The sequence below is a fragment of the Alligator mississippiensis genome, chromosome 7 (genome assembly GCF_030867095.1).
Source record: "Alligator mississippiensis isolate rAllMis1 chromosome 7, rAllMis1, whole genome shotgun sequence".
NCBI classification, from domain to species: Eukaryota; Metazoa; Chordata; order Crocodylia; family Alligatoridae; genus Alligator; species Alligator mississippiensis.
In genome coordinates, this window is record NC_081830.1 from 87,539,458 (window position 1) to 87,553,121 (window position 13,664).

General features: G+C 50.2%; 1 protein-coding gene across 1 annotated transcript in view; it reads left to right on the forward strand.

Annotated features, from left to right (window-relative positions):
- Positions 1 to 5,134, forward strand: part of IL1RAP (interleukin 1 receptor accessory protein) — a 56,276-nt gene extending 51,142 nt beyond the window's left edge. The window contains exon 11 of the mRNA XM_014607112.3: positions 346 to 5,134. Within this exon, the coding sequence (XP_014462598.1) occupies positions 346 to 1,043 (698 nt within the window). The 3' untranslated portion in view covers positions 1,044 to 5,134. The remainder of the gene's footprint in view (positions 1 to 345) is intronic.
- The last annotated feature ends 8,530 nt before the right edge of the window (positions 5,135 to 13,664 follow it).

The window sequence follows — 13,664 nt, forward strand, 5'->3', positions numbered from 1 at the left end:
CAACCTTTTCACTTCATTTTGGGTGCTAACTTTCTGGCTGTTCAACACGGGAGAAAGTGCCGGGGATTTTCCGAGGGGCTAGCCTCGGGGAGTTGCAAACCTCTGGAAAACAGATCGTGGGGGTTGAGTCCCTGATTGCTTTGCACTGCTCTCTCGATACTCAGGCAATGTCAGTGCTAATTGAAGGAGCTAGCCACACCTCCCTTATTGTAATGGATGTTTTCTGGGCTTCTCTAATGCTTTTCTCTCTTCTCCAGGGGCAAAAGGCAGTGCCCGCCTGGGTGTGGGGATACGGCTTCATGCGGCTCTCTTCTCTCCCTGCCCCCCTTGCCCTTGCCCCTCCAGATACCATCGACGCCGTCTTCAACTTCATCCAGCGAAGCCGGAGGATGATCGTGGTGCTGAGCCCCGACTACTTGACGGAGAAGAGCATCAGCCTGCTGGAGTTCAAGCTGGGCCTCCTGTGCCAGAACGCCATCTCCACCAAGCTCATCGTGGTGGAGTACCGCCCGCTGCAGTGCACCCACCCCAGCATCCTGCAGCTGAAGGAGTCGGTCTCCTTCGTCCCCTGGAAGGGGGACAAATCCAAGCGGTCCGGCTCCAAGTTCTGGAAAGCCTTGCGCCTCGCCCTGCCCCTCCGCAGCCTGAGCGACGGCACGGGCTGGAACGAGAGCTGCTCCTCGCAGTCGGACATCAGCCTGGATCACCTCCAGCGGCGCAGGAACCGCTCGAAAGGGCCCTGGGAAGCCGCCGTTGCGCCGAGGGGTGCAGCCGGGGCTCCCCGCTCGAAGGCCACGCAGCAGACCAAGCCCTTCCTGGCCTGCCGGTGCTGCGTGACCTACTGCGACGAGGACGGTAAACTCAGCAAGAGCCGCCCGGCGGCTGACTCCCAATGGGAGACTCGCCTCTGCAGACCGGGCAGGCCCGAGGCACGGAGGGTGCAAAACGGGAGCAGACCGGAGCCCTCTGCGGCCCCGATCCCGGCACTGGCGCTCCACCAGTACGCCGACTTGTCCAACAGCAGCGACTTCTACGTCCTCTAGCCCCTTTACAGACTGGCTCGGCCTCCTCCAACATCTCTTTGTTTGCTCTAGAAAGGCTGGAACGATTCAGCTCGGCGCCCTGCAAGCAAACCCACTGGGGACCCGCACAGCTCGGGTGGGCAACGGGGGCCGGCAGCTTTCCCTCTCCCCATTGACAGCTGCTAAATGGAAATAAAAGAAGCTAAATGGACTTCCTCTGCTGCTGCTTGCCCATCTCAGCAGGGGCCGTGATGACCATGGGGCTGCTTCTGGGATTGCTAATGGGAAAGCAGATAAACGATCTCTGCACCAAGTCGTGGCAGCGTTGGAGGGGCCCTGCCTTGCCTTGCAGCCTTCCCTATTGATTTGGGGACCAGACCTCTCCCCTAGCATTGCAGGATGGAGCTGTACAGCGCTGAGTCCAATCTGGTTATAAAGGGACATAGTCATACCCTGAAAATCTCCAAAAAGCCTTTAATTTGCTGCCGTTCCAAGCTGCAGCGAAGGGAACCGGGATGAAAGACGGAGGGGGCACGCTGTGCTCCCGACAGCGTTTGGCCTGGGCCAATAGTGTTTGAGAGGGGGTTTGGAGGCATCAAGGGGATCAAGGTGCTGTCCTGTCACTGGAGTCCCAGAAGGGCTGTGGGGACAGGTCCGTGCCGTGGTTTCTCCTGCAGAATTAGCTTTCTTTTGGGTCAGTGCAGCCTTTCACGCTGCAGCCGGGGAATGCATTACACGTGGAAGGCAATGGGATTAAAAACCCACAGAAAAAGCCAGGGGGGCAGGGAGGCACCGATTAGAAAAGACTGTGTTTGAAACCCAATGGGTTTCACTCTGGCCGTGTTTTATGCCGTGACACAATCGATGGGCCGTGGGGGCAGATGTTCTCCCAGATGTTTCTGGCCAGGATTCCTCCAGAACGGAGGTTTTCGGTGCTCAGTTGTAGCTTGTGAGATATAACCCCCTCCTTTTGGGACCTTAGTCACTCAGGGGGGGTGGTCTTCAACCCCCCCTTACTCCCACAACCACCATTTGGCCAAGCCAGGCTATACCATCCGGTTTTCTACGCCTTTCCCAGTAATATAACCTGGGCAGCCTTTTATATCGTCTGAGCCCAAAGACAGGTCCTACATTTTCTCTGGTGTTGGAGGCATGAATTGGGACCCCCTCTGCCCCTGGGGATCTTATCCTCTTTTGCCCTGTTTTGCCTTCAAGGGTTGAAAGGACACCGCCAATATTCAGTCACAATTGACCCAAGGAGCTGAGACAAATGACTATATTTTTCCCGAAATTGTTTCCGGAAAGCCTGATGTAGAAAGAAAAGATTTTTTCCGGAGTCATGGCAGATTGCTCCCTGGCTGCTCCAGGTAAAAGGTGACAGTTTTAGCCCTTTAACAGCTGCTGCCCAATTGACAGCAGCTTTTGGCTGCTCAGCTGAAAGCTACTGCCTGTTTGGCGAGAGGGTTAAAACTGGACTTCACCCCTGCCACTTGCTGGCTTGGAGAGAAGCAACAGCCACTACAGTGCAGTGTCTCCGTGCTTTCCTTTCAGCAGAGCAAACTCGGTTTCCCTCCTTGAAACGTGCAACTCAGGTTTGGAGGGCTGATTTTTGGGGAAACAATCCATGTCGTATGCAACTAAATAGCACATAAGGGAAAATGGAGGGGGGTAAAAAAATATCCTGCAACGTGGAGTTATTCCAAATAAAACCCAGGTATGAAATCAGCAGCCGGCCTATGACAAACTAGAATAGCGGGTGCTAGCTAGACACCTTTCCCATTAATCCATCCACGGCAGGATTGTGCCTCAAATGACCTTCTCCAGCACCTCAAACTGGCTCATTTTAAATAACTCGGGCCCCGTGTGTCAGACCACAATGACCCCCAAGTGATTCAGTAGGAAGAGGAGAGGAAGAAAGTGTTTTTTGTGGGGGGGTTAACACAAAAGCTACTAAACTCCAGGGTGCTTTCCAAAAAGGAAAGAAAACAGAATAGACACTGTCAAAATAAAGGTGCCCATCACCTACGATCTGACCCCGTGAGCAGGTCTGACAGATTGGAAAACAAGCCCAAAATAAATAAAAAATCCCACTGCTTTATAATCAATCATCCTCTGGTACTGCCGCGGCTGTTTTATGTGGGCACTTGTCAGCTTCTGTTCAGGAGCCCTGTCCTTGTTATGACCACGTCAGAAAGTAGTGAATTATGATCAGGACAGAGAGGCAGGGAGAATTGGTTGGAGACAGTGGTAAAATGATGAAACGGCAAACATTTTGGAGCAAACCCATCAGAAAGGAGGTAAAATACCATTGGCTAAATATGCCACGGGGGTACAGAGATTGCTACTGAGCTGGGCTGGCTTATAGCAGTGGTGTAAGTAGATATTTATCTGCTGGAGAGAGAAAAGCAAAGCATTTATATACTGACTGGGACGCTTCGCTACAGCCCCAAGTCTTACACCAGCTAGGAGGAGAAGAGAAGTTTTCAGACAGTTGTCTGCTAAAGCCAAAGCTTTGAGGCATCTTGGGCTGATGGGATTTAGAAAGGTTGCTCCCTCCAGCGTATCTCAGCTCCGCGCAAGGATCCGGTGGCCGAGCTGTCAAATGAATGTAGGTTCACACTGCTTGCCTCTGGCTTGGGGTAGAAATCATCCTTGAGCTGAGGAGTTTGCACCAGGCCTGTTGCTTGATGATAGCAAAGTTTGGAGGGGGACGCCTGGCTCTCCTCCCTTTGCAGATGCATTCAGGTTAATGTTGAGGCCTTCAGCTCGGTACTGTGTTCCCCTCACCACCTGGGGCTTGTCTTAGTGGGTAGGATAGCTAGCTCACATCTATGCCACCCCTCTCTCAGAAAACTAGGAAAGGCCAGCCAGGGAGGGCGAGTGCAAGGCTTGGAAGCAGGGTAGCATTTGCAGGATCTCCTGTTGCAATGCTCCATGCATACTCTGCAGTTTCCCTCCACGAGGGCTAGACTGTAAAGGGTTTGCTATGTTGGAACAGATGCATTGGCCGGGTTTGCACCAGCGCGTGCTTCAGAGGCAAACTTAGGGCATGTGTCCACCGTCTCTCCTGTGCCCGGTGGCAATGCACTCAGAAGCAAGCTCCGTTCGCTCACTTGCACCCTGCATCCCAGAAATAAACCTACGGGCCAGGCTTCATGTAGCCCTGAGTGTGTACCAACAGGCACGCCTGAGACAGACAGCTTGGGAGTGATGCTGACTGAGCACCCCACTGCTCCATGGGTCCACATTGCCCAATTTTGGCAAGGTGCAGGCACAGGGGGGAACGGGGCTGATTTAGTCTGCAGAAGAGAAGACCGAGGGGGATTGAGTAGCAGCCTTCACCTCCCTGCAGGGGGGCTGCAACGAGGATGGAGCTGGGCTGGTCTCAGTGGGGGCAGATGACAGAAGGAGCAATGGACTCAAGCTGCCGCAAGGGAAGTTGAGGTTGGATATTAGGAAAAACTCTCCCACCATGAAGGTGGTAAAACACTGGAACAGGCTACCTGGAGAGGTGGGGAAGTCTCCATCCTTGGAGGGTTTGAAGGCCCAGGCAGACAAAGCCTTGGCTGGGATGATGTAGTTGGGGTTGGTCCTGCTTGGAGCAGGGGTTGGCCTAGATGTGGCCTCCTGCGGTCCCTGCCAGCCCTCATTGTCTGATCCAAAGACGAGACATCACACCTGGAGAGGGATTCAGAGGCCAGCTGCGTGCTGTCACACAGGCCATTTTCCCCCAAAGTCCTCTGGCACAGGCTCGGGTACCATCAGCACCTGCACTTTTCTCCAGCAGTGCCAAATTTCACCAGTGTATTGCAGCTCTTGCAGCAATTCTTGATCGATTCAATTTTTACAAAGTCCCAGCTCCCAGAGTCCCGTGATCTCACTGTGATCAGGTTTGAAACACGGTGCCTGCAAATGCAGGAGGCAAATGAATAAGCCTCAAGTGTATTATTTCTTGGAATGACATGAATTTTCAGCTGTTCTCATGGTTTTGAGGCCAGGACCAACTCAGTGGGGACTACTGCAGTCTCCCAGGCCTAGAAGGAAGGGCCTCCTGTTTGCACCAGTTTGTACCCCTCTTTTTAAAAAAGAAATAAAGCAAACCCTCTGAGACGATGGCGTGACATCTCGTTTGTGGTAGGCTCCAGCTGCCGCATCCCTATGCTATATTTTTGGCCATTTCATTTAGTTTTAAAATGGCAACAAACTCTCTTCTCCTTTCGGTTGGCTTGGGACCCCCCCGAGAATCCATATTCATGTTTTTTTGCCATATCAGTACTAGTTAAATCACAAGGAAAAGAAGAGGTGATGGAGGGGAAGTAAAATCTGGAGGGTCGTGGAGGAATAGGTGCTATCCTGTGCTCAAGTGCTTTCCTGTTCAGCGGTGTATCAAGGAGAGGCTAAGGGGGAACCTCCTCGCCTGCTGCCAGCACCTACCGGGGGATGGAGATTTGCTAAAAGAATGATCTTCACGCTAGCAGCCATGATACTAGTGGCTGGAAGGTGAAGGCAGGTCAATTCAGGCTGTGCTTTCAAATCTGAGGGCATCACTCACAGGAGCAACTCTCCAAAGTCTGCACAGATTCACCACCAGCAGAAATTCTTCAATCCAGCTGGGATGGGTTTGGTTTTTTTCTAGCAGATCTGCTGTATTGGCCTTGGAGCACGAATTAATTCCCCTGTGAGCCTGGAGAAGCTGCATTACTCTGCAAGAGGCTTCTGTTCCCTCTGGAAGACAAGAAAAGCATCCCCCCTTTCTCTCCCTTTTTGCCTTGTCTATTTAGATGATAAATGTTCAGCCAGGACTGCCTCTTTGTGTTTGTATGGCCACTCCATCGCAGCCTGGCCCGCGTGGGGACACCGAAGTACTACTGTCATGTACAAAAGTAGGTTAGGAAGTCATACGAGTATCCGCCGACGGGGCGACTGAATGCACTCATTTCTGGAAACGGCCTATATAGACCGTAAGTGATGCCATGCTCCTAGCACAGCTGGTCTCGAGCAGTATTTGGGGGGAAGCCTTTGGGAGTGGTCCCCTCCTTCCTCCTTCCAGAGCTCTGGAGAGGAGCATCCCAGCCCGCACCACCCAAAGGGATAGCAATGCACGTGCCTGCACATCTTCACGGGGGCAATTGGGATAAGGCTTTAAATTCTGCAATGATTCCAGGGAAACGTTGTTCCTAACTTGAATGAGGTTTTGCTCAGGTTTCTTGGACCTGGTGCCGATCCTTGGAGTGTGTGTTTTTATAAAGGCCATTTATTTGGCAGAGCGAGGTACGGACAGATGGTAACGCTGGGGAAATATGTTCGACTCTGTCCTGTCCTCCCCTCTCCACTCCCGTCATAGAGTTTATCTGCCTATTGCTGCCCAGTCCTAGGTGTCGTCAGACTAGGTTGGCTCTTTTTGTGTGTGTTTGTTCAGCACCTACCACACCGATGTCCAGGGCAGGGTGTGCGCGCGCTGCTGAACTGGAAAGAAACAGCAAGTGGAAGATTGCAAGACACGCGTGTCTTTAGGGATGCTCACCAGGAAAAGGGGCACCAAATACACCCCACAGACTTTTCTGTTTAGATTCAGAGCATTCAAAGCCAAAAAGGAGCATTGCATTACCTGTTCTGACCTATTGCCCTTCTCAGGCAAGACTAAATTTCATCTCATCCATGTCTGGATTAAACTGAAGGCATCCAGCCTTGGTCTGGAGGCATCTGGAGATGGGAAACCCTCTGCTTCCTCGCAGTTTGGTCCCAATGTTTTTGCTAACCAGAATAGAAAAGATTTGCAAAAACCAAAATGGTGAGATCAGGACCATCGAGACATTTTTCCATTCCTTTGAAATCAAAGTGAACGTATCCATTTTTTTTTAATTGTATTTTTATTATTTCTAGGTTTTGTCGCAAATTAATTTACGTTTCAAAAAGGAAAAACAATTTTGTGCTGGAAAAAATAAAAAGAATGTTTTTTTTCCCCAAAATACTGAAATCTGCCTAGTTTCTAGTCAGAGCTTCGATCGGTTCATGAAAGAGGTGATGTGATGTCGCCCTGGATACGAAGCGATGGGGCTTGCTGATACAGTCCAGCCCCCTGTGAAATGGGATAGCTAGACAATTGCAAAAGTTTTTCTTTTCCCCCTAAAACTTTTTGAAATGGGAAATTTGTCTAAACTGATCCTTTCCTAGGAACTGTTTATTTCAATGAATCCCAAAAAAACTTTTAGTCAAAACAAAATCCCAACCAGCTCTTTAAATTGCACCATAAATATGGACGTGCAAACCTGCTCTCTTCTTTCTCTCTGCTTCCTTGGAGTTTGGTCTCAATCTTGAAATGTCTTCACTGACACACACACAGAAGAAGGGTTTTATTTTCCATCTGGACTTGCTTGGCCTAAGTCTCCAGCCAGCAGTTCCCGTTACACTTCTCATCACTCAAGAGCTGCAGTCCTGATACATTTTCATTTTCCCCAGAAAGAAACTTAGACCCTGCAATCAAGTCACCTCTTAATCTTATCGAACAAACTAAACCAATTGGGATCTTTAAGTCCCACGCTGTCCGGCATTTCCACCCACCCTCTTATTTAGTTTTATGGCTCTTCTCTGAACCCGGAGCCATTTTTCAACATCTGTTTTGAGAGACGTAGAGTAGAGCCAGGCACAATAAATATTCTGGTGCTGGCCAGATTGTCCTGTTTGCTGCCTGTCCCTATTCACCCACTGGTGGCCACTGTAATTAGCAGTGGTTTTATATGGCCTTCCCGATGACTGGTAAAAATGGTTAGAAACACCCTTGTCTCGTGAGGATCCCTTCCTCATACTTGCATTCCCCCAGGCTTTTGCAATTGCCCCAGCATGACCAGATTCATTAAAAATCGATGTCAGGGGCCTGGCTGTCTCCTCAACCAGCTCTTCTAGGGTTTGAAAGCCTGTATCACTTTATAATCCTTTAATTAATGAGATCGGTAGGCTGAGCTTCCAGCCAGAAAGGACCATATGGGTGCCTCGTCTGTCCAGGACGCAGCATCAGATTTTTTTCACCCAGGTTGCTCCCAATTTGGAGCTGATATGTTGCATTTGGCTAAGAAGGTTTTTGGTAAATCTGATATCTTTTATTAGACCAACTCAAATGGAGCTGATACGTGGTTTGGCTAAGGCCTGTTGCCCAGACTCAGTCGTGCAATGCTGTCCCTCAGCCCACTGACACCCCTGCAGTTCTCCGAGTGGGCGTAGGCGTGATCCGGCTCAGCAACTGGCCCCGTATCACAAGTCCTGATGTTAAGCAGTATGCATTGGCACTTAGCAGCCAGATGGGCCCATGTCTCCATCCAAAACTTTTCACTCTCAGCAATGGTTTTGGCCCAAACAGACACTTCTGCAGCAGCAGAAATACATGTCTCCATTGACAAAATCCTTTGCATGCAGGCACAGAGCTTGCTGCAACCCAGAGGAACATCCCATGCAGCTCCTGCCTGGATATAAGTGCTGTGCTGTGTGGTAGATGGGTGATGCTCCACATTTCCATCTTGAAAGCATCTGCTCCCCTTGCAACTAGCCCACGGGAGAGCAGCTGCCAGGGTTTAAGCCTCTGTGATGCCAGCACATGGCATGGCAGCAGGCATGCATTTATCTACCTGCATTCAGCATCACAATGGATGTCAGCAGCCTCACTCAGTACAGCGTAGAGATGCCCCCGCCGAAAACCATGGTGACTGGGATAGATCCTGACCCCTGCTCTGGCTGGTTTCCTCTATTGTGGTGGCACAAGTTGTAAAGAGATCCACCCCCCTCCAGCCTAGGACAGATCTACCATTGAGCTTGCCCTATACAAGTTGGAGAGGAAGGGGCTGGGGTATCTCACCATGCTGAAAGTGCAACCCTTAGGATAACGTGCTGCGCAGGCATAAAGATGCTCAGATGCACCATAGCATTGAAAGTGCAGCCCAGGCACAAAGGAGGATGTCATTCTTGCTGGTGCTGGGTACCAACTGAGATCCACACCAGGCTCAGCACTGGCAGCAATCACCTTTGCTATTCCCTCTTCCCCAAAGCTATCCCCAGTGCTCAGATGCTGCTCCAGGATCAAAGCCACCCCTGGATACACTTCAATAAAATATTCCTGCCTAATCTGTTCATTCTCTTCTGCCTCATTTAAAAGGTTAATTAATCGGGACACCTGCAAAAAGAGGAATCCACAAGTCCCTCCTTCCCATGAATGCTCAGAAACCCAGCGTCTTCTCTGTGCTTCCTCCCTGGCCAGGCTCCATGCTCTCAAGTTGCCCTGCGCTCACATCGCTGGAAGATGCATGGCGCTCACCCAGAGTCTCATGCATCACTTAGTTCAGCTCGGTTGCTTCCAATTTCTCTAAAGCAAATTCTATTCTTGGGGGCCAAGGTTGCTGCTTTGTAAGCTAGAAATGGAGGATGCCACTTTTCATCTCCGCAGCAGCTTTATCTGCCCCCCTGCCTTGCTCTTACAAGCCTGAAACATCCTGATAATGACAGCTGCCATTCATATTGCAGCAAGCATCCAGATCTCTCCATGCACCGTGTATAGTGTGCAGGTGCCCACCAGGGCTGGGGCTGGCATGGGGTTAAGCCTTGCAAAATGTGGCAGTGATCTGATACAGGCAATTGCTTTGGTTCAATAGCTGGATCTTTAATGCTGCTCGCTGCTCATCACTGACACGCAGGCACGTCGAAATGGTGTTTATCTGCCCCCCACCAACACAGTAGCTGGGTGTTTCGCAGTCCTTAATGTGTGCATCCACCTGTTCCCCTGGAAGCAAGGAAATGTGTGGGGTGTTGTGCAAAATACAAAGTCCCTGCTCGAATGAATCTGCATTCCTGCACTCAGACAGACACCTATGCCTGCAAGCAGCAAAGGTGCCTGAAACATCTTTAAAGCTCACATCGGTCTTTCCCTTCTCCCTGCCTTTCCCGTGCAGTCACTGGCACCGTGCACGTAACAGATGCTCTTGAGCAGTGACTTCATCCTTCAAGCAAGAGGTCACTGGGAATGCGGATTTGCAGGATAATGTACCCAGGTCACGATAGCCTCTGGGATGCCTGCTCTTTCCTCTCGTGATTTCAGACACTTTGGCAGGTTTCCTCTGCAAAGCCCAATTTGGAGGAGACCATCTCCTCTCAGTCTCTGCCCCCTTCTTTCTTTATGATCCTCCTTTTCCCAAATTATTGACCCAGGCTCCCACTCTTTGGAGTTGAGGGCGTTGGACTCTCACAGAGCAATCCTACGTGAGGCTTTCAGCAGCATCCCCTCTGTGCTACCTGGTCTGTATTTGGAGGCTCTTATGCCACATTCATCACTATAGGATTGAAATGCTGGCCAGCAAGATGCTTGGCATTGCTTTTCATGTGAGGAGCTCCAGGCACTTTGCAGGGGCTAATGGGTAGGAAGGCTGATTTTTCCTGGTGACCTGAGGCGCTCAGCAATCGAGTGACCGGTCACAGAGGAGCCAGGAATAGCTCCCAGCACCAGGTGCTGTGGTTTGCCTGTGAAAGCACCTGTCTAAGCACACAGGAGCCCCTGGGTACGCATTGCCGTGGTGCCCCTGGCTTCTGCATGCGAGCCTGAAGCAGGAGGCTGTCCTTGCTGTCAGCTTATGCCAGCACATATAACAAGATACCGCACCTTGCAACACACACACTTCAGGAGAGAAGATATGTATCTCTGTTCTTATATGACAGATGCAAACGCAGAGACAAACTGTCCCAAAGACGCACAGCAAATCAGGGAAATAAGTGTGAGCAACACCCAGCATCTTGGGCTCACAACCCTGTGCCTCAGGGCGCTTGTACACGTGATGATTTTGCGACCGCATCTTTGGGGCCATTGCCCCAAAGCAATGTTCAAACAACCTCCGCATCTGAACTTGCTCCTTGCAGCTACTTAGTTGATTGCTTTCAACCAACTCAGGAGCTCAGGTGGGGGTCCAGGTTTCTCCATCTTATACCATGACTTTCTTTGTAGCTGTGCGGTGCCTGAGGCTTCATCACCTCAACTGATGTAGTTGGAGGGGGTCAAAAAAAGAAAAGGAGACACTTCAAAGAGAAGAGCTCTGGAAGGAGAAAGCTCAGTACAGAAGGGCTGCCTTGCTTTAAAGCTGTTAAAACCCCTGACATTTCAGCTCTGACAGCAAGGCAGCCCCAGGGTCAGCATCCCAATAGGTGCAATTACACAGCAGTGATGGATGAAGTTTTACAAGCCTTGCTGAAAGGGGTTGCCAGCTCCTGCAGCAAGAGATGCCCATGTTACAAGCTTCCTTCCCCTGGCCCCAGCCTGCTGTGGGAAGGGTTTCTTCATCACAGCAGCAGCCCCCAGATCTTCCCCATATGCTCTGGAGACCTGGGGGCTTTTGAGAAATGCTTTTGCTAGCAGATGATTTTGTGGGGCTGCCAACCACGAAAGCCCCGTTTGCAAGCAGAGTATCAAGCAAATCCGGAGCTGGGGAGGAAGGGAAGAAAGCCAGCTCTCAGCTAGCTCCCCACAAGTGCTGGGAGCAGCAGGGGAGAGGAGACCTGCACCTGGCTGAGCATTTTGAAGCTCTTGCTGTTTCTAGCATCTAAAAGAAAGCAGTGTTTCCCTAGCATAGCTCTGGTAAAAATGTCTCTACCTTTCAAAAGGAAAGAAGTGGCAAAGAGATCCCACTTCCCAAGCTGGCAGAGCAGTTTCCCTCTTTCCTTTCTCTATTCCCTACTGTGCTGCCTTTCCTCCCCCCCAGATCCCAAACCTGCAACCAGGCCCATTCACACAGACCCACCCCTGGACCCCCAGAAAACACCGCTGAATATCCAGGGTGTTCAAATCACACGTGGACCACACCAAGACAGGACATTACTGATGTAGTGAAATCATGGGTGGAAACAGGAGAACAAGTCAACCTTGCCAGCTTAAATACAGCCCCTACCCTTGCCAGCTTTGATCTCGCAGCCTCAGGTGAGTCTCTTTATACTCTCCACAATTAATTTCCCAGGCAAACTAATGTTAATCCAATCAGCCCCAGACTCCCTGACTCCCTCCCCTTTGTAAACACAAGCCAAAACCCACTTGCAAAGGACCAAAAATGGGGTCAGGTTTTTTTTTTTATTTTTTTTTTTTTAAATCTTGCAACACATGCCTAATTAGTTGATTAAGCTCCAAAATGCATTATTCCCTTTGTAAATGGGAGGAGAAAAATCAGGGTAATTAGGTAGAGTTTTCTCCTGAGGTGCCCATCAAATCGTAACACATAAAAGGGCACGATGAAACAAGTGCTTTTAACTGCAAAATGCAGTAGTTTTCCCCTTGGGAATGGCTCTTTAGATAAATTAGGGCTCTATCACCATAACATCTGAGCATCTCATAGTCTTTAAAGAGCAGGGTCACCTTCCACATGCACCTCGGTGCCTTTAAACATCTTGCCCTGAGATGCACAGAAAGCATACTGCAGAGCAGAGGATAGTGTCTGGGTATCCCAGAAAGAGATGATGGGAGGAATTATTTTTGGGGGAGAATACATTGTTCCAACCAGGTGCATCTTTGGTCAGCTCAGTGCAATGGGTGGATTCAGTTCCATTTGGGGAACAGTTTAGGGGTGATTAAAGGGACACTTCCAGAATAAATAGGTTGGGGTACAGGCACAGGGAGGTTGGACATTGTTCACGCAACCACAAAGGGGACAACTGCCCTCAACCCACCAATACTATTAAGGCCTGTATTTAGGAGCCCTCAGAGAAGTGATAGAGCAAGGAGCAATGGGCTCAAGCTGCAGCAAGGGAAGTTGAGGTTGGATATTAGGAAACAATTTCTCACCAGGAGGGTGGTGAAGCGCTGGAGCAGGTTACCCAGAGAGGTGGTGCAATCTCCATCCTTGGAGGTTTTTAAGACCCGGTAGACAAAGCCTTGGCTGGGATGATGCAGTTGGGGCTGGTCCTGCTTGGAGCAGGGGTTGCACTAGATGTGACCCCCTGAGCTCCTTTCCACCCTCGTTTTGTATGACTCTGTGTGAGAAACCTTAGTTCAGGTCTTGGCTGTGAAGAGGGCTGAGGCTGAGGTTGACTTTGAGCCTGGGGCTTTCCCATTACAAGTAAAAACTCGAGTCACTTGGTGATAGAGGGAAGGCAGAAACATAATCCTCAGCTTTTCCTCTTCTTGTTCATGTGCATCCAGCCTTTGCTTTTACTAAGAAATGCCCCAGCACTACACGACCAGCATCTCTTCACAGCATACCCTAAACAGCTGGATTTGCAAAATTAAATCGGGCTCGGATTTGGTGGCTGAGCTGAAAAATCAATTATTTGCACAGCCCTAGGAAGGGCCTTAACATATTCTTGCAAAAGCCCACTGGGTCTGTGCAGGAAGCCTGCAAAGCCGTGGCATCAAGCTGCTGATTATATCTGGCACAAGAGCCGTCAGGAAACCGGCAGCATTTGATGAATACCAGTGAAATCCATCGGATAATCTATTCCATTAATACTTCCCCCTGCTTTCCCATTAGTTAGAGCCATTATGTGCTGGCATTGATATTCTTGCTTTTCATCCTTTTTAACTGATTGAATGGTTCAAGTGATGGTGCAGGGGACCTCCGTGTTTCTGGTACCTCTCTCCATGAGCACGGTTTGTGTCGGGAGAGGAGACTCATCCAGCATGGGGTCTGA